The sequence below is a fragment of the Arachis ipaensis genome, chromosome B02 (assembly GCF_000816755.2).
Source record: "Arachis ipaensis cultivar K30076 chromosome B02, Araip1.1, whole genome shotgun sequence".
NCBI classification, from domain to species: Eukaryota; Viridiplantae; Streptophyta; class Magnoliopsida; order Fabales; family Fabaceae; genus Arachis; species Arachis ipaensis.
The window spans coordinates 53,160,957-53,184,780 of NC_029786.2; the positions used below are offsets into that span (position 1 = coordinate 53,160,957).

The 23,824-nt window shown below is 35.5% G+C and overlaps 3 protein-coding genes across 6 annotated transcripts in view; 1 reads left to right on the forward strand and 2 right to left on the reverse strand.

Annotated features, from left to right (window-relative positions):
- Positions 1-8,338, forward strand: part of LOC107625298 — a 30,091-nt gene extending 21,753 nt beyond the window's left edge. For both annotated transcript variants that reach the window (XM_016327904.2, XM_021115821.1), the window contains 5 exons: positions 2,593-4,067; positions 4,266-5,384; positions 5,918-6,323; positions 7,893-7,946; positions 8,032-8,338. In XM_016327904.2, coding sequence (XP_016183390.1) covers positions 2,593-4,067; positions 4,266-5,384; positions 5,918-6,323; positions 7,893-7,946; positions 8,032-8,102 — 3,125 coding nt within the window. In that variant the 3' untranslated portion in view covers positions 8,103-8,338. The remainder of the gene's footprint in view (positions 1-2,592; positions 4,068-4,265; positions 5,385-5,917; positions 6,324-7,892; positions 7,947-8,031) is intronic.
- Positions 10,699-15,332, reverse strand: LOC107625299 (glycolipid transfer protein 1). Of its 3 annotated transcripts, XM_016327907.2 has the most exons (8): positions 15,319-15,332; positions 15,001-15,108; positions 14,346-14,475; positions 13,792-13,847; positions 13,390-13,520; positions 12,459-12,594; positions 11,589-11,720; positions 10,699-11,043 (listed from the first exon to the last, which is right to left on the reverse strand). In XM_016327907.2, the coding sequence occupies exons 3-8, from the start codon at positions 14,461-14,463 to the stop codon at positions 11,008-11,010; spliced, it is 609 nt and encodes a 202-aa protein (XP_016183393.1). In that variant the 5' UTR covers positions 14,464-14,475; positions 15,001-15,108; positions 15,319-15,332; the 3' UTR covers positions 10,699-11,007. The 3 variants fall into 3 exon arrangements, with proteins under 3 accessions (XP_016183393.1, XP_016183394.1, XP_016183391.1); XM_016327908.2 differs by lacking the exon at positions 15,001-15,108 and having other exon boundaries at positions 15,319-15,326; XM_016327905.2 differs by lacking the exon at positions 15,319-15,332 and having other exon boundaries at positions 15,001-15,127.
- Positions 19,844-21,790, reverse strand: LOC107627246. The gene is made up of 2 exons (XM_016330099.1): positions 20,255-21,790; positions 19,844-20,110 (listed from the first exon to the last, which is right to left on the reverse strand). The coding sequence occupies exons 1-2, from the start codon at positions 21,788-21,790 to the stop codon at positions 19,844-19,846; spliced, it is 1,803 nt and encodes a 600-aa protein (XP_016185585.1).

Here is a 23,824-nt window from a genome sequence, read left to right on the forward strand (position 1 = left end):
ACTGCGGTTATCACAAAAAACATCAGTAGGGGACGACTGAGGAGCACCCAAATCTTCGAGAAGCCAACGAACCGAGATAACTTCAGCAGTGGTGTCAGCGAGGGCGCGGTACTCAGCTTCTGTGCTTGAGCGAGCAGTGAACGTTTGCTTCTTAGCACGCCAAGAAATGAGAGCGTCGCCAAGAAACAAACAGTAACCAGTAGTAGAACGACGATCAGTGGGATCACCAGCCCAATCAGCATCGGAGTAAGCCTGAAGAGATAAAGAGGAATGGGCAGAAAAATAAAGACCATGAAAGAGAGTGCCTTTGATGTAGCGAAGAATGCGTAAAACTGCCGCATAGTGAGTAGTACGAGGAGCTGACAAGAACTGGCTAAGTACATGAACCGGATAGGCGATGTCCGGTCGGGTGACAGTCAAGTAGACCAGACCGCCAACTAACTGTCGATAGAGAGTCGGATTATCCAAAACAGTGCCATCCATAGGGGTAAATCGAACATTAGGCTCAAGAGGAGTAGACTCAGTGCGACTATCTGTAATCCCAGCGCGAGCAAGAAGATCTGAAGCATACTTAGCCTGAGAGAGATAGATGCCATCATCGGTGGAGATGACCTCAAGACCAAGAAAATAGCGGAGAGAACCAAGATCCTTCATCTCAAAGGTATGGTGAAGTGAGGCCTTGAGAGCAGAGATACCATCAACATCATCTCCAGTGATTATCATATCATCAACATACAAAAGTAGAAGAACAACCCCACGTTCGCTTTTACGAATGAAGAGCGCATTCTCATGAGGGCTAGAAGTGAAACCAAGACTGCATATGGTAGTGTTGAACTTGTCAAACCATTCACGAGGAGCTTGCTTAAGTCCATAAAATGCCTTGCGAAGGAGACAAACCTTATCAGAAGGACAAGGATATCCCGGAGGGGGTTTCATATAGACTGTCTTTTTCAAATCCCCATTAAGAAATGCATTCTTCACATCCATTTGACTGAGAGACCATTTTTTAACCGCGGCAATGGCAAGAAGAGCTCGAACAGACGTAAGGCGAGCGACAGGGGCAAAAGTCTCTTCATAATCAATACCATACTCTTGCGTACAACATTGAGCAACCAAGCGGGCCTTATAACGGTCAATAGAGCCATCAGAGCGAGTCTTGATCTTGTATACCCATCTACTGCCCACAACTTCTTGATCAGAAGGAGGATCAACCAGATCCCAAGTATGTGCTTTTTCAAGTGCCTGTAATTCTTCTTGCATTGCTTGTTGCCAATTTGGGTTTGAGGAGGCTTCTCTGAATGTCTTAGGTTCATGTTGATGAAGAATAGTAGAAAAACAATGGTAATCAAGAAGATGAGGAGGTGGATTCCTTACCCTAGAAGAACGAGCGGGAGGAGGAGGCATGACGGTAGGAGCAGGATCATCGTCCGGTCTGGAATCATCGGGAGATGGAGAAGGCGGAGGAACAGGAGGCTGTGGAGGGTCACTCGTGATAGAACCTGTAGAATCATCACTAGGAAAAAGATCAACATTGGGATTAGTAAACAAAGGTGACTGAGTAGTAGGAATCGACTCAAAGGATGAGAACCGAGAAAACATGTGGTGCTCCCAAAAGACAACATGACGAGATATACGAATACGTTTAGAAAGAGGATCCCAACAACGATAACCTTTGTGTTCAGTGCCATAACCAAGAAAACAACACATACGAGCCCGAGGTTCAAGTTTACTATGTTCATGAGGCTGAAGAAGAACAAAACATACCTGTCGGTGGCAGCAAAAACATCTAACTTTTCCATAAAAGTAGTCATAGAGAACAAGGAGAGGAGAGAAAAACTGCAATTTCTGAGCAGAAAATGAGGAAACGGATGGCAAAATCGGAAATAGCTCACCAAAAAACCTTAGGGGGCGGCGTTGGAAAGCCGATGAAGAGGAGAACACAATGATGCCGGAGGTGACGAACCAAAGCGTCAGAAACAAAGCGAAAATCGAGAGCAAAGAGGCACGGGTGGAAGCTGGAAGGAAGAACAACCTGGTCGTGGCAGCGACTTTCGACGGCGCGTGGCGGCGCGTCCGGCGGCGGATGGCGGCGGGTCTGGTTGCGTTGTGATCACGGCGACAAGGCGAACAAGATGGTTATGGGGGTGACGAACCAAAGCGTCGAGAAGAGAACGAAAAAAGAGGCCAAAGAACATTGCCGGAAAGGAATAAAAACAATGGGGTTATGAACTAATATTCATTGAAAAAAAAAGGAACCTAAGCTCTTGATACCATGTTAGAAACAAGAGATTAGATTGGAGAAAGGATGGTATATTATTGAGTTGTGTACCAAAGTACAATATACAAGAGCTATTTATAGGTGCTAAATGAATCAGAGTAATAAAGGTATAGAATCCTATAATTAATATACATAAATATAGACGATACTAATTGATTCTAATTGATGCTAATGATTCTCTAACACTTAGAAGTGTTTGGTTATTGTGGTCTATAGATGGAAGAATTTATTCTGATCAACTTGGGAAAGTTCTTGAAATCTGGTTTCTTGTTTCCTTTAAATGCCCTGAGATTCTTGTTTGTGCATTTTTTCAGTTAATTTTTCAGCTGATCAACGAGCAACAGAAGGTCTCCAAGATAATGTTCATGTCCAGTTTCCACATAATGGTTTTCCCCCTTGGCCCGTTCATTCTCTCCCAGGTTCCTTACAAGCTTTTCAGCCGTATCCAGTGCAAGGCATCCCCTACTATCAGACCTATCCAGCAAACAACTCATTTATGCAGCCAGAGGCTAAGAGATTAAATGCTGATCAAAATATGGGACACAGAAAGCATTCTATGGATAATGGAAACTATAATAATGAATCAGATGCTTTGAATGCAGAATTTTCAATGTTTCAGGATGAAATGAATATGGAAAGGGAAAGTTCTCGGACTGGAGATCAACGAAAGAAAGCTAGCCGATCGAGTAGACAGAAGTCTGGTATGGTGATCATCCGGAACATCAATTACGTAACAAACGCAGAACGGGCTTCAGCTTCTGCTTCTGAAGCTGATGAAGAGACTGAGGAATCTGCAAAGGCTACAAAAGGAAGAGGAATTAGTAATGAGGAATCTTTGAAGAAATTGAGTTCGTATGATAGGGAAGATGCTGCAGACTGTGGTGATAAGGAAGCAGGAGGACATTGGCAAGCATTCCAAAATTTGTTATTGAGAGATGTGGATGAAGATAGACATGCCGTTGACCAAGGCATGTTTGAAAAGGTAGATCATATCAGGAGAAAGAAACAGATTGGTGTCAACGATCCCTTAGATTTTGGTGACAGGGATATGTGTGAAATTCAAGGAGGTAATGGTGTAGATATGCACACCATTAGCAGGGGATCAATGCGCATGGCTACGTCAACTGATGGTGATTTGTTGTTATCCAGAAGGGCAAGTCAAACTGGTAGTGGCAGGTCTGTGGTTGATGTAAATTCTCAAGAAACTTCTGGAAGGAAGAATGGTTATAGGAGGGCTGCGAATGAGGATTTCATTGTTAATAAACAAGAAAGTGTGTCTGGTAATGCAAAGTCTTTTTCAGATATGATATCTGTCAACGGACACAGTTTTTCAAACAATAAGTTGGAAAGGAGGTTGTTCCATGATGATAGTGATGACTCCTATATAGTGAACTCTAGGTCGGTTGGAGTTAGTGGTGAGAGAAATGCTATGGACATGGACTCGGAGTTCCCAAAGGTGCATAAGAAGAAAAAAAACCTTTCCTGTGAGCCAGATGAATTGAGCTTGATGCCTGAACGGGGAACAGAAAAGGGTTTGATGGGTTATGGCCCTCTATTAGAATATGAAATGCGGGCCCAACCAAAAGGGCGTGCTTCACAAGATAAGAACAAAGTGGCACTGGCTCAAACCAAACCAGGATCTAAGATGTTGAATAAGGAGAAGAAATCAAGTGTTGGCCCAATTAGGAGAGGAAAAACGAATAAACCGAGTCCATTGGATGATGCACGAGCACGAGCTGAAAGACTTAGAAGCTACAAAGCTGATCTCCAGAAAACGAAGAAAGAGAGGGTACTTAAATTATATTTCCCTTCCCTATAATGTTTATGTTACACAATGATATAATTAAAGGCTCAAGCCATGATCATTGACACCATATTCTGGAGTCAGCAATTCTTTTAGTATGTTTACATTATTGATGGGATAACCATGTTTTCTAAGAATGTTCATCTGTTTCTCAACTCTTTTTGTTTAATTATAAATAAATAGGAAGAGGAAGACAGAAAACGCATAGAAGCTTTAAAGATGGAGAGGCAAAAGAGAATTGCTGCTAGGAGTAGCACCGTCACTGCTAAATCACCAGTGCCATCAAAAGTAACAACCACAAAGCTTCCGACAAAGCTTTCACCAAGCTCAAAATTTAGTGATTCTGAGCCAAGATCATCCTCTCCCTTTCAAAGATTCAGAATTGCTTCCATTGGATGCAATATTTCCCCCGAGGTCTCAAAAACCAGCAAATTAAATGGTGGAAGTTACTCAGCTACAAACAAATTAAGCCGGTCAGCTCCTTCTCTGCCTGATTCTAAGAAGGAAAAGGGGATTGATGGTAGAATTCATACCAAGTCAACAGTGGTGCAAAGTAGAAGATTGTCCGAACCTAAAATGAGTACTATTCATCAGACTTCTTTGGCACCCATAAGAAGATTGTCGGAACCCAAAATCAGCACCATTCCTCAATCTTCATCGGCACAAATTAGAAGATTGTCAGAACCTAAAATGGGTACCATTCGTCAGAATTCTTTGCAACGAAGTAGAAGATTGTCAGAACCTAAAATGAGTACTATTCGTCCGAGTCCCTCAGTTGAAACACATAACAGTGGCACTAGGACAACAGCAAAGACCAAGGCAGTAAATGTGACCGAAAGCAGAAAGATTTCTGCTATTGTGAACCATGATAAAAGCAAGACTGCAGCCCTCCCGGAACTTAAAATCAGAACTTCTAATGCAAGTGATAGTGTCCAAAACAGATCATCAAGTACAGAGAAGACACAGAAGCTGAATGGTATTAAGTCTTCTATGAATACAGCAGGAACCATGATGAGGAAAAATGAAATTCACAATTCACCCAATGATGATGGAGATGACAATCCCATAATTGAGAAGACTGTTGTGATGCTTGAGTATGAAAAACCACGTGCCCCTGATTTTAGTAACAAGAAGTCTGAAAATAAACCTGTGCCATCAAGGAGACAATATGACAATGATAGAGTAATGGATAAAGCTGAGACGGTGTCAAGTTATGCTCTTGTTACACCAATTTTACCATTGAGCACTGATATAGTAGATATAGAAAGCTCAGAGAACGGATCACTCTTGCAACCTACAGAGGTATGTCTAATTAGTAATTTAGTAGATTTCATAATGTTAAACTTTCATAAGTAGTTTGAACAGAATTTTCATAAGCATGATCACGACCTCATGAGCATGATTCTGAATAGATGAATAGTAAATATGATGAATATTACAATCAACTTATCCAGCCAAGAAGATTCCTTGATTTTATTGTGTTATATATATGAGGATCGAAACTGTAGCTAACATTTTCCAATAATTTAAGGTTGCTAAGCAATATTAACTGTGGATGTGGCATCATAATATCAACACATACTTTGTAGAATTTCTTACTCAATTTAAATTTATAATTCAATGCAGAAAGTGTGTATAGAAGAGCAGCTTATGTTCAATTTTATGACCATTGGAAATTTGCTTATATTTTCTTTTGAATTTCAGATAGGATATGTTTCTTTTAGGTATTTTAACTGTATGGTGAAGAAAATTTTAATTTGATTTATCTTCTATAAATATCATGGGAGTAATTCTTCATTTCTCTAAATTTGAATGTCTTATATTCCAAAAATCAGGATAAAAGAGATAACACAGAGAGCAAACCTTCAAAATCATCTAGCATTTGTATTGCTGAGGAACCTTATCATGCCCCATCTGCCCGAGTTTCTTGTTCAGAAGACAGTTGTCCACGGGATTCTGAGCAGGGTAAAGCACTTCCAACACGCTTGGAGACTGCATCAACATCAATTGGTATGGAAACGTTTAGAGCACGTGTGTCTGATTCCAGAAACTCAATGCTTGAGAAGATTCCCGAAGTGATTGAGAAGCCAGTAAAGGAATCACCGAAAGGTTTGAGAGGGCTGTTAAAGTTTAGAAGAAAAAATCATAGCTTGCCTTCTGGACGCAACATGGAAGCAGATACTGGCAGTGTTGATAGTTCTGAGGCAAACAATGCCAGAACTAATAGTTCCCCAAACCAAGGTAACTTGCTCCTAATGGAGACCTACATTAATGTATTATTGGTAGATAGATACCATATTCGTAAAGCACTTTCTAATATATAGTGCACTACCACTTTGAAGATCCGAATTCAAAGCTAAACAGCACATAACAACTTTGATGTATCCTTAGGGACAAATCATGAGGTCCAAAGCTGACAGTACCTTAGAGCTAATACAACTTTGGGCCAATACAACTTTGGGGTGTCTTTTAAGGGACAAAAATTGTGAGGTTCAATCAGTTAGTTCAAATTTGACAATACCTAAATGAATTGATGGACATCTTCTCTGTGATAAAACATAAAAACACAATATTGGCCTACACTGTCCTTTTCCCCCTCATCTTAAAGGATAAATCACCATTTTGTTATTCAAAAGATGCTAATTTCATCAAAATAGCATCTGAATGAAAGAAAGGCATTCATGGGCCCCCAATGAGAATGATCAAACATATGTGATCATTTGGGGTCCCCAATATTTAACTAAGTTTGTCAAACACTTGGGTGGCCAGCCTTTTTCATTCAAGGACTTTTTTGTAAGAATCAAAATCTTTTGAGTGCCAACCAACTTGGGTTGGTCGAGTGGTCAGCTCACTTGTCCACTAAAGCAAGTGTAGGGGTTTGAATTCCGCCTTATGCATGCAGCAACCCATTGGACAGCGGCAGACCCTTAGATGGAATAAAAATTTATTTTACTATTGGAAAGGGTTTTGACTTTAGTGCACGGATATACTTTCTTAAATATACCCTTCTCATACATTAATTATTTTTTATTTCTCTGTATATTCTTCGTATCTGTGTAAACCAGTTTCATGAATTCTTCTCTCTCTCCTTTTATCCCTCTTAACAAGAATCAATCTATAGTATTGAACAATCATGATTATGACTTTACAGTGTAACATCTTATAAGAAAAGCCTTTGAATGGTTCTGCCATTCATGTATCCTATGAAACATGTATTTGCCCACCAATCTTTTGAATCTGGGTTGCAGAAAGATTCTTCCTGCCCCTTCTATATCGACACAGTAACGACTTTCTTGCAACGTCAGAAATTCAGAAAATTTAGTTTTTGTGAGAATGGTAGATGAGAGTTCCACTTGACAGAGTTAGGGTTTTATAGCTGTAACAGAAGCAGTAACCTAACTAATCTAGCTAACACTTTTAACTAGAGTTGGGGTTAACTAACTATTTGTGGCTAGCACAACTAACTGCTTAAATAGGGTAAACCCCAAAAAATGCCAAATTAATTTGTTGCTGAGAAAAATGTCTTCAAATTTTGTTATTTTAAAAACATGATGAAAATATACATCCGTGAATTAAGAAGTTCTACATTGACAGAAAAAAGTGATGTGGCATACAGAACTTTTTGTTTGGCATGTGAGATTTTGACCTACGTTTTTAAATTATTTAAGGACATTTTTGTCAAAATTCGGGAGATTTTTGTGAGCGCCAAGAAAATTCGGATGTATTTGGTGGTTTACCCGCATAAATATGTATCATAAGAATTCGATTAATATGCTCAAGTTAATCGTCATTTCTATGTTGTTGTCTTAGTTACTTTGATGTCGCGCGACGAAGCACCATCGACCAGCGTAACGCCTCAGAAGTGTAAGCATTGCTTTCTCTTTACTTTTTTGTTGTTGTTTTCTGTCGTCTATATTCTGAAGGTGGACATGAGAAAATTCTTGTGCAGCTTCGCGATCATTCTCGTTGTTATCAGCATTCCGAAGTAAGAGCGGCGAGAAAAAGATAATGATGGCTTAATAGAAGTTGGTGCTGATATTACTCAATGTGGCCATTACACGATTCGTTCCATTTGTCGTTTTCTTCTTTCAACTTTTCGGTCTCAAGGTTCTGCAGGTTATTGCTGTAGCAGAAAATATCATCTATAACATGTTGCTGCAAAATTAATCTTTGTAGATTCATGCTTCCTTGTTCATATGTCAGTCAAATTTGTATATCCTAAACCTACTCTATCAATAAACCATGACATTAGTCTACCTTCTTAGTTAATAAGGAAAATTAGTCTTAAAGAGCCATTAAAGAGATTTAATTATTAAAAAAGAATTTAGTAAAAAAATTATTGAAAATGATTAGTTTTTATAATAAGGGACACTTTATTATACAGATTAAAGAAAAGAATTCATTCAATATTTTGGGGTTTTCTATAATTGAAGGGAAGAAAGTAAAACAATTAACAACTAACAATAGTTTTGATGGAAGTTTAAAAAAAAAAGTCCGTAAGTCACATCGATTTAAATCTTTTAAATTTTAAATTTTATTTTAAAGGATAACATGTGATTTTTCGTGATTTATTTCGTAGGTGGGATTCAAAGAAAAATATGAAAGAGAAATCATTTAAGGATAAGAAATTACACTTTATTCTCTAAAGTAAAAATTTAAAATTTAGAAGATTCAAATTTAAATCACATTAGTAACAATAACATTGCATTCTTCATGGTATTAAGTTTGACCAACTTAATACTAATGACTTATGTATATGGGAATACTAATGGGTTATTATGGACGAAATAGAAGTAATAGGTAATGTTAATTATGGGGTTTGAGAAGGTTAGAAGTAAAGTTTTAGGGGAAACGTATACTCCTTATTCGTGCTAAAGTAGTTTGAAGTCATCTCTTCCTTGATTGCTTGCAGAAAAATTTTTGTTTTGAACTTCTTTCTTGAGGCGTGTTTTGAATAACTCCCGATCATATCTTGTCATTTATAAGATATGATTTCCTTCACATGAACTGGACATGCCAAACCTTTTTCTTCTCACCCCAAAATCTTCCACCCTTTCAGTGACAGGCTCGAAGGTTCAATATGAAGCTGCGGATGAGTAGTATGTAGATTTACTTGTGATTCCTGTTATTTTTATAGAGTTCCCTCGCCTTTGTTGCTTTAAATTTTATTTTATCCAGAGGGAATTTTAGGAAAGCTACTCAACACATAAACTTAACTCAAATAAGACTAATAATCGCCCGCAGCTTCAAACTGAGTCTTCGAACCTGTATCACTGAAAGGGTGAAAGATTTTGGGATGAGAACAAATCACGCGTTCTCAATAGGGAATGGAAATGCCGTAAGAGTAATGAAATAAAATGCAAATAATTAACTTTACTCAATAAAACTATATTTTTATCAAACCTTTTGAAATACTTTTCACACTTTAATGTCTCTGAGTCTTTCAATTGTATTTGTACGCTTATTAGGCCGGTGGTTCATTGTGTCCTTTTAGAAAGTTTTAAAAGTTATTTTTTTTAATTTTTGATTTATGAAAAGTAGTAGTATTAATATTTGGTATAATTTTTTAAATTAAATTGTAGCTTTCTAAGAAATTATTTAAGTGCTTACAGAAAAGTTAAAAAAAAATGACTTCTCTCATAATAAAAATTTTTTTATCACATTTTTTTTAAATAAACACTTTTAGAACTAAAAAACCAAATACAAAATAACTTATTTATAAGTTACTTTTAATATAAACCTTTATTATTTAAATTATTTTTTTAAAAGAGTTTAATTAAGCTATTTATCGAAACTGAACCTTTGGCTATCAAGATGATAGTGACTCGCAAGCCTCTAGTTAGAGCTTTTGTTTATGAGAATGGCCATGTTTCAGATGTTGGTGTTTAGATTGTCCATACTTGATAAAAACTAGTGTAAGACTCGCGCTGCACTGGCTAAATATTGATCAATTATAAAATTTTATTTGTGCTTATTTATTGATATTAATAGTTATTTTTAATTTAAAAAAGTTATTGTATATAAAAATTAACTGTATAATATATAAGATTGTTTCATCATCTGCTTTTTATAGGCCTGAATAATCTTATTATTTTTCTAGTTTATATTAGCAGATTACACTTTGTTACTATCATACAACCTAAAGAAAAAAAAAAATTAAAACTTAACGTATAAGTGATTTATATTGTAATTACACAAATAACGAATACTAAGTGACATTTAGATATATTATTAGACCCTTAGTGTATATTCCGCACTATATATATGTCATGCACTTAATCTACTTTATTATATTTATATATAATTTATTTACAAAATTATTAATATATATTTATTGAAAGAATTATGGCATTATTTTCTAATAAATTATGCATAACTCAATTTCTCCTCTTCTTTATCATCATCATTTTCTTTTTTTTTTTTGTTCACTTCTTGTTTTACCTTCTCATAGTTCTTCTTGCTTTACTCTCTTAACAAGAATAAAAATAAGAAAAAATCAGGAAAAGGAGAAAACATGCGATAAAAAACAATACAAAAAATAGGAGGAGGAAGAGAAACGTGAAGAAGAAGAAGGAAGAGATGGAACGTGAGATAATTTTTGTTGAGCCAAAAAAACTTGGATGGGCAACAAGACTGTAAATATAAATTGAATGACATTTTATAGTAATAAGTTAGTTTGGCTCAGCTCTAATGGAGCCAAACTGTGATATCCATTCCCCAAGATTCCTAATTGCAAAAAACCAAGCTGCGTAACTTAAATTAGTCTTGACCTCAGAATTATGCTAATAAATAAGTTTGACAATAAAAAGAAAATCCATAAGATTCTGTAGAATAATTAGTGGCAAAGAAATTGAATATTTTCTCAGGCTAGTCAAATGTGAAAATTGCAGTTTAAAGACTCAACACGAATAGAGCCACTCGTTATTCATGATGCCTTCATATCGTCCAAGCCGAGACGCGCCTGCACCCAAAATGCAAAATGATATTCCTTTACATAATTTCTATGCAAGAAAGTATAGGAGCTAATTTGTAGTTAGTTAACATTAGTTTATTTTTCTTTTTTAATTCCATATTTTTGAAGATTTAGGGTTGAGAATTTATAATTTAAGATTTATAATTTATAGTTTAGAATGTACGGCTTAAGATAAACAAAAATAATGTAAAAAAAAAATTAACTTAAATTAACTAAAAAAGTTTGGCTCCCTACCCTTTTTGTATTTAGTAACACATCCTACCATTAGCATCTTGCCCATATGTTTTAATAAATCTTAAATTTAAATCTAAACTAAAATAATCTTTCCCAGGGATCGGATTGTTGGAGATAGTTAATGTGATATATGCTACAATAGCACCGTATCTGAATCCTTTTGATTTAATATAAGACATTCCGCCATGCTTCAACCTAAACTTGACGTAGCATATACAGTTCAACGTATTTTTACAGTCCTGTTAAAGAAAAATGTTATCAATTAACAAGAAGGCCAAAGTTGACCCAAGAAATCTTACCAGAAACTTGTGATTTTCTTCAAGGAGTGGGGAAAGGGTAGCACAAAATTTCTCCATGTCAGCATTGAGATTGCCACCGCCTCCGAGAACCTCCATGAACTTCTTCCTATCAGGAACAAGCTTCATGACAACCTGTACGTCAAACATTTAGTATGTTCTAAAAGCATACTGGCTCTCATATACTGTACAAGCCTTTCTAATGGAGAAACAAAATGGCGAAAAAGCAATAAATAGCAGAGAGAAAGAAGGGGAAGCGACATAAGGCAACAGAAAAGGGGCAGCCAGATGCTTGCACAAGCATCTGGCGTTAACAACAGGTCTGAGAAAGGGTCATACCTGAAGGGTGTAAACATCCTAACCTAATAATTACATCAGTGGTGGCTTGAACCTGTGACCTTGAGGTCACACGGACACAAGGGAACAATGCTAGAGATAAAAAGAGACAAGTAAAATCTACACAAATGTTTAATATTTTGGTCAAAGGTAACTAAACTACTGCATACAAACCTGAAAGCAATGATGTAGAATTATCTTTTGATCAATATTTTAATGATCTTAAGGGAATTATTCGGCAAATTTCTTCTAAGACCTCCATATGTCACATGTCTAACTTTTTGATAACCAAAATATATAAGGGAATAGCCTCAATCGTTAAGTTCATATGTCAGAAAACATTAGGATATGAAGCACTCATTGATACAGAGCAAGGCTCGTAGAGACTTGAGAGCAGAATAATGCAAATAGTAAGATCAACAGCCACTCACATTTCACAAACTTTAAGCTAACCAAAATCAAGAATTTTCACTGAAATATTTTTTTTCTATCAAGAGGTTTAACCATTGCATTAACAAAGCATGAAAAGAGCAGTACACCAAAGCTTGAACTAGCAAGCCAACCATGCCACTTCTTGAGAGTGTTGTTGTAGGATTCTGTGCAGGCTTGTGACAACGACCAATCTTCGTGCTCTATCAAACTTTGGAACAAACCCACCAAGAAATCCATGGCCCTGTTTCAAGTTAGACAAATACAGATATTGCAAATTATATTTCATGTATCAATGAAAGAAAAGTAATCAATAATCATTAGCTGACGGGATCTCTAACCACCAAATGAAAATTAAGATTGTCATGTTATCGCGTTGGCACATTGAGAAAGAAAAGTTATATTGGCAGAAGCTTGATATGTTTAAAATAACTAAGAACCATTTTTTTCCTTCTTAGAGAAACTATATTATCGAATCAAGTGTAAAGGGCCATCATTAGTGCAGAAGATAATGAAAACAAACTGAAGCCTTCATCATTCATGTTCCTACAAAATCTCTGTTAATCATTGTCAGTTTTGAATTGAATCCCAGATTTACAAAACTGTCCTATGTGACATAAGTGACATTCTTTCACAGACTTGTTTAGGTATAGATGCAATTTCCAATACTTTTATTTAAATTTTATCAAATTCACTGGTCACTATGTTGGGATCATGGTGATCAGAAAAATAAAGAGTTGAGAGAAAATTCAAAACTGAAACAAAAAAACTCCTATATGGTTAAAAAGGTAAAAATACAACTATACAAGTGAGTTGTACCCTTATACTAGCTAACAACAAACATCAAAAGATTTCGTAACTAACTTGCTAACATTGCTAATAAACAAACATAATGCATGAAAAACTCAAAGCTAGAAACGTCAAAAGATTTTAAAGTCTATTAAAACTGGAGAAAAACTTGTCCAATATAAAAAATTTGGCTTTGGAATATGGCTTAAATTCGAAGCAAAAGTTAATGTAACTGCATGGTATTCTCTACCTTGTCAACCAAAGAAGTCCATTGGTACAACTGGATGATGCCTTAGTAGTGTTAGTTTCAACCTCTGCTTGTACCAAACTAAACAGACAATTGAATCTGGATGGATTGGAAGAATATTGAGACTCCAATCTCTGCCGTGAAAATGAATATATTAGATTTAAAAAAACATATGGCTACATAAAAAGAAAATAATATATATAGATGGATATCTACACACACACACACACACATATGCAAATTGCAATAAAAAGGAAAATAAATGATGTTGGTAGCGAAACACCTGATCATATTTACAACATTTTATCTTGAAAATTAGTGCATCCGTAGTGTCAAGAAATCATATTTTGAACAAATATATAGATGAATGACTATGAATATACTTAGCAGTTGACCAGAACATACTGATATGTTACCACCAATGTCCGATTTAACGAGGCCCATAGCAGTTCCAAACTTATCTGGCACGAAAAGCATTAGTTCAACTATGAATTAGTTCAAGTATATAATCACATATCATTTATAAAATATTAATGCAGTTATTATATTGGGTGCATATAGCTTCACAAATTAGAATCTGTTGTGTTTTACAAGTTTAGGATGTATAGTTAGTTTCTAACATATAATGAATTCTAAATATTTAAGGCAAATTACAAGTTTCTACCCAAAAAGATCTCAAATCTCCTATATCGTACTCTTAGCAATAAATTTTATTCTCATACGTTGTGAGCAATCAAACAATTTTCGAATTTTAGAACCATGAGAATAGAAGAATGCTATGGAAGAATAATCTTTTGTGTGTCTTGTCATGGGGAGAGGAATCCTTAAAGTGCAATAAAATGTCATTTGTCATGTCACATTATACAAAAAGACAAAACACTCAAAAAATATCCAAATAACATTGTTTCCATCTTTTGTCATTGGGCTATATCAACAGCAAAGGATCAAAAAGCATGCACCTATAACAGGTAATATGTGCTTGCAGGCATCTAAGAAAGGCCTTGTCAGAATTTCTCCTTGCTCAGATTTGACATGCTCAAGTTGTTCCAGTGCAGGTGCAAAGACAGTCCCTTCCATATTTGTGCTTTGCTGCAAATATCATGGTTAAATCAACATCAAACACATACATTATTTTCTGCCGCATAACATATATCATATATACATTTGACCTTCCGAACTTTGACTCGTGCATTATCTTTAAACTTTTCAAATGTGCAATTTGACATCCTACCGTTATGAAACGATGCAAAAAATATCTTTTGCTAGTTTATACGTTCAAAATTACCCTTCAATTAAAGGGCAACTACGTTACGAAAAACAATACACATGATGTAGTACAAGGCCTTGAATTGCACATTTCAAAAGTTTGAAAGGGTAACCCGCATACAAGTCAAAAAACAAGGAGCAAATTGCATTTTATGATATTCATTTTAAGCACTACATTTCAATAACCATTTTTCCTTTTGTAGCATTCAGTGTAGCTATTTAATGTGAGATCCAAAAACTACTCAATATCACTAAGCCAAGTAGTAATAGAGGTTCAAAAGAACGAAAAAAGAAAGTGTGTAAACTTCATTACAATCATGCGAAATAATGTCAGATTAAAACATGCACCTCTATGATTCTAGTATTTATCAGATCATCACAATTTTCTGAATCACCAATCCCAGATCAGATATTCAGATGAACAGTTTCGGTCCACGAATTTCCATAAGAAACAACCTAGTTTTGGGGGAAAAATGAAAATTTCACTGAAACAATGCATGGAAAATCATAATAGCAATTCTTTTTAAAAAAAAAAAGAATAAAAGCAAAAAAATACCACAAAACAAAGCCGCATTTTTTAATTTCCAATAAAGAACACAACTTTTCAATTTTGCTTTCTCGGGTAAAAAAAGGAACATTTTGATCGATCAAGGATATGAAAATTACAATAAAGATTTCATATAATAATATATCAATTGAAATAATAAAAATAAATAAACGTAAATATATCCCAATTGTGAAGCAGTAATTTCTCATCGTATTCTTAAGTTCATCCTATGTTGATTTGACACTTTTGTTAATTGCTTGTTAGTAACGATCAACGCAAATATATCTTTCATTATTTTCTTCCTTCAATATACGTATTCCTCGTAATTAACCTGTAGTATTCAAGAAAATATAAATCAAAATACATCTATCTGATATATCATGGACACATTAACAATAGATATTTTACATCTGTATATTTTTTTTTTGATAATAAAGGGCCACAGGCCCAAGGACAAGAAGAAAGCTAAACAACAATTATTCTTGGGAATTTAATTCCCCTTATATCTGCCAGAAGATGCATCATCAACAGTGACGGGAGATGCCTAAAAACGGTGACTCCCTCTTCCATTGTGTGTCCGAGCTTCGCCATTGAATCAGCACAAAAGTTTGATTCTCTATAGACATGTCTGATTTTTAGCTTTTCCAACCTGGTTCAAGCTCCTTGATCGAACGAGCCAGAGACGAGTTTGCGTGAGTTTCAACTGAAGGCACCCCAACAATAGTGATAGCGTAGTGAGAGTCCAATTCCACCTCCAGGTTGGGAATACCCATCTCAACTGCAAGCTTGATCCCAAGATACATCCCCCAGAGTTCCGCCGTTGTTATGCTGCAGCATCCTATATTCATGCAAAATCCTGCAATGAAATCTCCGTTCAGGTCTCTAAGTACACCATCACACGCTCCTCTGCTTCCTGGCTGGTACACAGAACCATCGACGTTCAGCTTGACCCACCCTTCCTCTGGAGGTATCCACCCAACTTGAATTTCCTTCGTAAGTCTCATATTATTAATTGAACCCTCTGTATTGCCAAAGGCTGAGACATAATTCTCTGATAATCTAGTGATTAAATTACAAAGTTGATTACTTTGCATGTTCTGGTTGTCAAAGATAAGCTCATTCCTGCACCTCCATAGAGTATTGCAGGTTGTAACAAAGTGGATGGTCCAAGAAGTCCCATTTTGCATATGAGAGATTAAATTCAGGTTTGTTCCTAACCATTCCTTAAAGTCCTGGTTAAAGAAAATATTCTGATAATCTCTATTTACCATGCTCTTCCAGATACTACAAGCAAAAGGACAGTCTCGTAATATATGGAGCAAGGTCTCCTCCTCTCTGTGACACCTCGGGCATCTGTCATTCTCGGTAAGGCCTCTTTTCTTTCTATTTGAATTTGTCAGAAGCACCTCATGGTTGAGTAATCAGGTAAAAGCTTTTAACCTCTGAGGTAGTTTAATTTTCCACAACTGTTTGTATGAGAAATCCGTTTCCTCGTTGCCGTTGTAGTAGAACTCGTAGGCTGATTTTATAGTGAAAACTCCATTAGGGGTCTGTAGCCACCCTGTTGTGTCATCCCCGATCCTATCAGTGGGTGCTTTAATTATTTGAATATGGTCTATGATTTCTTCTGGTAGCACACTTCGAATTGCCTCCCAGTTCCATTCCCCTTGGCTAGTAGCATAGTCTGCAACCCTCTTCTGTAGTTGTTCCTCACTAGGATTATTTAGAGCAACCTCTTCTAACCTGTGTATCCCTGGAATCCAGTGATTCTTCCAAAAGGATATCTTCTTACCATCTCCTATTCGCCAAATTAAATTCTGTTGAAAGTTCTCCCAGACTCTTGCAATTCCACTCCAAGCATTTGAGTTGCTGGTTTTGAGGCGGATTTTAGGAATAATCTCCTCTCCACACCCATATTTCGTCCTCATTACTTGAACCCATAAAGCATCTCGGTTATGGATTAGACCCCAAGCAAGCTTCATTAGGAAAAGATTATTTGTTTCCTGCGCTTTTCGGATTCCTAACCCACCCTTTTCCTTGGTTCTGCACACCTTATCCCAGTTTATAAGGTGAATTCTTTTTCCCTCTTCACTGTTGCCCCAGAGGAAGTCTCTACAAATTTTGTCAATGCGGTTGCAAACTGCTGTGGAAATCTTCATAGTTTGCATACAGTAACTTGGGATAGTTGATAACACCGATTGAATCAACGTGCACGTGCACCTACCTGCTAGAGATAAGGACCTTCTTTTCCAAGACGCGAGCTTAGCCTGCATGCGATCGATGATAAATTGGAAGTGATGTTGATTACATCTTTCATGGATGAGTGGAACACCAAGGTATTTCCCCAAGTTAGCTGTAAGCGCGATTTCTAGCTCTTGACTCAGATGGTTTCTGATATTGTGGTTCACGTTCTTTGAGAAGAAGACGCAAGATTTATTCAGACTAATTTTTTGTCCTGAGCTCTCACAGAACTTCTTAAGCGCATCCTTGATCACTTGTACTTGTTTGATGTTTGCTTCAGCAAAGAGTACCAAGTCATCTGCAAAACAAAGGTGAGAGATTTTAGGTCCATTACGTGAAAGGGTAATAGGTTCCCATTTTTTTTCTACAACTAATTTATTAATTAAATGAGAGAGTCTTTCTATGCATAGAACAAAAAGATATGGGGATAAGGGATATCCCTGTCTAATACCCCTCATTGGGGTAAAAGTCTCTGACGGCGAGCCATTCCACAGAAGATTCATGGTAGAAGATGTAATGCAGTGCTTGACTACCGAAATGATGGTATTTAGAACTCTAGCCTCCTCCAAAGTCTCTGTAATAAATCTCCAGCTCAATCTATCGTATGCCTTCTCTAAATCTATTTTTATAGCCATAAAGCTTTTACCATGATTTTTATTTCTCATTGTGTGAATCACTTCTTGCACCACAAGGATATTATCTGCACTCACTCGTCCAGGAATAAAACTCGCTTGAGTATTTGAGATGAGAGTAGGCATGAAGCTCTTTAGTCTTGAAGCCACAATCTTCGTAATAATTTTGTAACAAACATTACAGAGACTGATGGGTTTGAAGTGTCCAAAATTTTCAGGCGTTAGAATCTTTGGTATGATGGAGATGAGAGTTTTGTTGACCTCATCAATGTTACTAGGATCCCTAAATATCATCTTAACCCAAGTTACCAGGGATTCAGCCACTATGTTCCAAGAATGTTGGTAGAATTTGGCTGGGAGACCATTGCTTCCTGGGGCCTTCCAGCTACCCATGCTAAAAACCGCATCTTTAACTTCATCAAAGGTCACCTCCTTTTCAATTTCCTCATAATCTCTTCTTTCTAGTGTTGGGAAGCAGCCACTGACTGCGAAGGGAGTTCCATCTGATTCTGCATAGTATAACTCTTTGAAAAAATTAACACCCCAATTCTTTAAGTAAACCACATCATCCACCCAATTCCCTTCTTCATTTTTCAAAGCAATCACTTTATTCCTCTTCCTCCTTCCATTAGCTTTTTGATGAAAGTATTTAGAATTTCTATCCCCAAACTTGATATATGTGCATCTAGACATCTGCATCCAGTAGGCTTCCTCCTGTGTTGCTATGCTCTCATACTCTTTACATAGATCTTTTTGTAGTTTCTCTAGAAAGGGATTGCTAGAGAACGAGAGTTTATTGCTGATTCCCTCCAATCTAGCTATAATCTGCTGTTTTTTGTGAAAGATATGTCCAAAAACTTCCCTATTCCAGACCTTCATGTTATTTGTAACGTCAGCAATATTTTGCAGTAAATTGTTCCTATTGTTCCAGCTCCTCTCTACCATATTCTTATAATCATTATGAAGCACCCAAGGTGCCAAAAATCTGAAAGGTTTGGGTCCTCGGTCATGCTCCGCCATCTGAAAATCAAGAAGAATAGGTAAGTGGTCAGATTTTAACTTAGGTAAATGTCTTACTCCCACTTCCAAAAATCTGTTAGAAAAATCCAGGTTACTTAAACACCGATCTAATCTTCTCTTAACATTGCCCCTTTGCCAGGTAAAGGGTGGGCCAGTGAAGCTTAGATCGTTAAGATCACACCTGTTAATACAGTTAAGAAAGATATTAGAGTCTTGAGATAAATTAGATGTACTCCCTGTGTCATTTAAAGTGAGGACAGAGTTAAAATCACCCCTAAACACCATGGTCCTTCAATAGTTCCAGCAATGTCTTCCAATCCTTTCCAAAGCTCCCTTCTTCTTCCCACCTGTGGGCTGCCGTAAACAGCTGTGAACATCCATCGTTGATCCTTATCCCATTGCACTTCAAGGTGTATGAATTGCTTATGTACTATAATTGGTTTTATCGTCCACTTATCTTTCATCCAAAGGCACCAAATTCCGCCAGAAAAACCCTCAGCTTCGCTAACACACCAATCATCAAAACCTAAGTTCTTTATAATATTTTCTGCTTTCCTGCCTGAAACATGAGTCTCAAGAAGGACACAAAAGCAGCTATGATATCTATATGTTAGATCCTTAATCATAGAATTGAGCCCCTTAGCTGAGGCACCTCTGTAGTTCCAAATTAAAATATTCCTCGTCATAAAAGAAAATAAGTAAAAAAAGACAAATCAAAGAGTATAGAAGCTCCCTGGCCAAAGAGACAGACTTAGTCATCCATAGGCTTGGGACCATATTCCTCTTCCTCGTCTTCTCCAACCGGAATTTGCACTGGCTGCTTGTCATGTCTGCCATCCATAATCATGTTCATATATTCATCCTGATTTATTTCTGGTGGTTTGTCCTTGAGAGTACCACTGCTTTCTCCTTCCGGTCTGCCTCCACCCATGGTCTTGGCAATAAGATTGCTTAGAAGAGGGTTGAAAGGTTCGTTGAAGTCAATGTGGTTTCCTTGCTGATGGCTTTTGTAAATGCCCTTCAACAGATTATTGAACTGATTCCAGTATTCCTGATGCTCTTTATCTTGTTTCCTTGATCCCTCTTTATGGTTGTGTTCTTTTTCCCTTTTGGGTGCTAAAGGTTGCTGGACATCTTTTATTCTTCTAGATTTTGGTTAGACAGCAGAGAACTTCCTGCTATTCTCAGTATTTTTTCCTTTATTTGCTTTGTTAAAAATATTTTTCTTATTTCCTGCACCTTGTAATTTCAGAGATGCTTCCACCCTACCTCCTTGCTGATCTTCCTTGCTTGTCTGGTTCCCACCTTCTTTCTTGTCCAAATTGGCAATATCTTGTTTTTCCATATTTGTTTCCTGGTTGTTTTCTTCATCGACTAGTATGCCAAATCTGTTTGCATTAACTGCTTTCTTTTTCTCCTCATTAAATTCTCCAGATCTCTGTTTATTTCTTCTTTGGGGCTTCTTTACAATCATCCACGGGCCAAAGGACCCCACCTTCTTACTTGTATCAGCTACCTTATTTTTGGTAAAAATCTCAGAAGATTGCTCATTATTAGCAACGGCTTTCTCCTCAAGACCAGCCCCGTGATTTTTCTCCATCACAATTTCTTTCCCTTTCTGGTTTGGAATTGGAATCTGTTCGGAAGTGTTCTGAGCAGGAAGATCTCCGGCAGCTGCATGGTGGTTCTGTTGGTCAAGCCTTGTTTCCTTCTGTCCTTTTTTATTTTCATCCGGACAGCCCTCTATTCGGTGACCGTATTTACCGCAATTAAAATAGATTTGATGTAGTCCTTCGTACACAAGGTTGAATTCTTTCCCAAGTGCTGAGAAGGACGGCACCAATTTTTTTCGAATATCGATCTCAACACAAATCCTTGCAAACTTGCCTCTTGAATGTATAGAAGTGTGTTCATCTACTTTCAGCATAGTTCCAATAGATTTACCCACCTTCCATAAGAAATATCTATTGTATAATTCTGCGGGGAGATTTGGGATACGTACCCAAACTGCTACCTTTTGAACCTCATTTTCCTTCGGGATGAACAAAGGTCTCCATCTCTGAATAAGGAGATAATGATCAGCAATCATCCATGGTCTTTCAAAGAAGGCATGCGCATAGTCTCCCTGGTCCGAGAAGCGGATCAAAAAATATCCTCCTTCTAAGTCCATGACATGGACTGCCCCCTTCTTGGACCATCTTCTATTAACCCATCTCTCCATAATAGGTAGGTTCAGCTTCTTTCCCAGAGGTTTCACTATGAGTGATTGCTTCCATGGTCTACACCATTGGTCATACTCTTCGAGCGTAACTTCGATTTTTGGCATAGGATTGAAGGGAGTCTTTTCATCCTCCTCTGATTCCATTAGATCTTCCTCAGAAAGATAATCTTCTGCTACCATGTCCACAATCTCTTCTGGATTCAGTTTGTCTAAACCATTGCTTATCAGTCTGTCTTTATAGGAAGCCTTCGTTGCTTGTTCCGGAATGGTCTCCTGAACACCTACTTCTTCTTCTGGCACGCTGTGTCCCTCCTCCATAGTCTCTTCAGCCGGTTCTATGGTCTGTTCTTTGTCCTCCATCTGATTCTCTTCTTGTATGAATTCATCCATCTTGACCTTTTTGGTACTCCTTGCCACCAGATCTTCTTCTTCCGGTGACCTTTTTTCTACTTCAGAACTCAAGCTTTCGGTAGACATTTGTACTCTGTATATCACAAAGAACTACTTATGCTTTCCTCTCATAACCATAAAATGCATCAAAAGCAAGGAATATTTTTCAACAGTAGCATTTTGCTCAAATATTTATTAAGTTGACTCCAGGCATTTCAATAGGGCAAACTCTTGAGTTCGTTTCTCTATTCCAACTTGCTTCCCAGAATGGTTAATTATTAAGGTACGGAAACCATTAGTTTTATAAAAAAATAATTTCGAAAGAATTCATTAGTTTTATATTTACTAGCGGCTCAACAGGTACTAATGCCTGTTCAGCCACTTTTTTATTGTTGTTAAAAGATTAATTTTTTATCTTTTATTTATAAAATTATAAATTTGATAAAATAATTTAAAAATTTAAAATAAATAATATTTAAAAATAAATACAAAAATTTATAAATTATTTAAATTTTAGAATTCTCTTACTATATTATTCTCTATACACCTATCTGTCATTGTCTCAGCACAATTATTATATTGTCTTGTTCTCCTTTCTCTTTTTTGTTTCTCCTCCCATCTTTTCTTCACCCGATTATAATTAATTATCACCAAATACTATTATCACAATTTTCAATGTGATATATCACTTTGATCTATAACCTTCCATTATGTTAACTTTTATGAGTTGTTAAAGTGTTATTAAAAGGATTTGTTTTAATCTCTTTTAAATATCTAGATGTATAAAAATAATAATTTTTTTATTGACGTGCGTGTTAAGTAATTTTATTGTTCTATTAATAAAAAATTTAAGACATAAAGCATTAAAAAATTTTGTTCAAATTATCAAACTTTAATATTAGTAACCCTAAAAAATAATATCAAAATATATTAATTTTAACTAATATAATAAAAATAGTATATTATTGTAAGTTTTTAACTAATAATTATAGATTTAAGTTACAATTTAATATAATACCTTAGAACATAAGGTTGTTATTACTTCTCATATTTGACTGTTATATTATATAAATTTCATGTTTATTTTATTATACACATTAATTAAACTATACTTTATTATTTCATTTTGTATGTTTTGAAATAATGCAACGGTACTATAAGGATGACATTAGTTTTTATAACTAATGCGAATCCTTTTACTATTTTATTTGTATTTAAATACTATTCATAAAAAATAATTACTTAAAGTAAAACACTATATAAATAGAAAATTTTTGAATTTATTATTCTGGTTTGTTTCTTAATTCTCACTTGATATTACACAAATTTAATAGGTTGATGGTGATGATTCTTTTTATTAGTTAAAAAATTTTAACACCCTCTCTCATTCTCTTTCTCTCAATTTTATTAAATAGTTTTTTTAGGTCAGAATATTTTTAAGTTACTCTATAATAAGTATTTTTTAAATTATCTAATGCATAAAATATCACATCTTTTCATTTTATCTTAAACATTTCATATTTTTTTATATCAAAGTATTACGATTTATTATATTATTATATATTATTTTTGTACCACAAAATAAAGGTTAAATTTTATATCTTTTTTGTTACTTATTTTATTTTATTTTGGCTATTTAAATTAGCATGTATATGATCAACATATTTTCTATTATTTATGCAATATTTTTATAATATTTTTTTAGTTCTAATCAATATGCATTTAAAAAATCATCTTTAAACCTTAAGCCATGTAATTCAAAGATCATTGCATTGATATTTTCTAAACATAAAAAAAATAAAAACTTTTTTTATTATTATGATTAGTTGAATGAAAAAATAATAATAACAATCACATCATAATTTTAATTAATAAAGTAAAATATTTTTTATCAATTTATATTAAATTATTAATTTTAGTTACACTTAAAAGTGAATAACATTTTAAAAATAATTAAAAAATAAAAAAATCTTATTTGAATCAACATGTACATAAAATATTATGTGAAGATAAGTATAAACATCAGAATAGTCAATAAGTAATTACGAAAGAATAAAAAAAGTAAAAAAATAATTGTAAATTCTAAGAGTTAAAATAGTAAAAAGAATGAGGAAGAAAAAA

What these genes read in the sequence shown, in the direction of transcription:
- LOC107625299 (XM_016327907.2), bottom strand. Translation starts at nt 14,463, where the DNA reads ATGGAAGGGACTGTCTTTGCACCTGCACTGGAACAACTTGAGCATGTC. An exon ending in ACATTGGTGGTAACATATCA is followed by an intron (nt 13,521 to 13,791) that starts GTATGTTCTGGT and finishes TTTTCACGGCAG; the next exon opens with AGATTGGAGTCTCAATATTC. An exon ending in TTGCTAGTTCAAGCTTTGGT is followed by an intron (nt 11,721 to 12,458) that starts GTACTGCTCTTT and finishes TTTGACGTACAG; the next exon opens with GTTGTCATGAAGCTTGTTCC.
- LOC107627246 (XM_016330099.1), bottom strand. Translation starts at nt 21,790, where the DNA reads ATGTCTACCGAAAGCTTGAGTTCTGAAGTAGAAAAAAGGTCACCGGAA. An exon ending in ATAGCAGGAAGTTCTCTGCT is followed by an intron (nt 20,111 to 20,254) that starts GTCTAACCAAAA and finishes AATCTGTTGAAG; the next exon opens with GGCATTTACAAAAGCCATCA.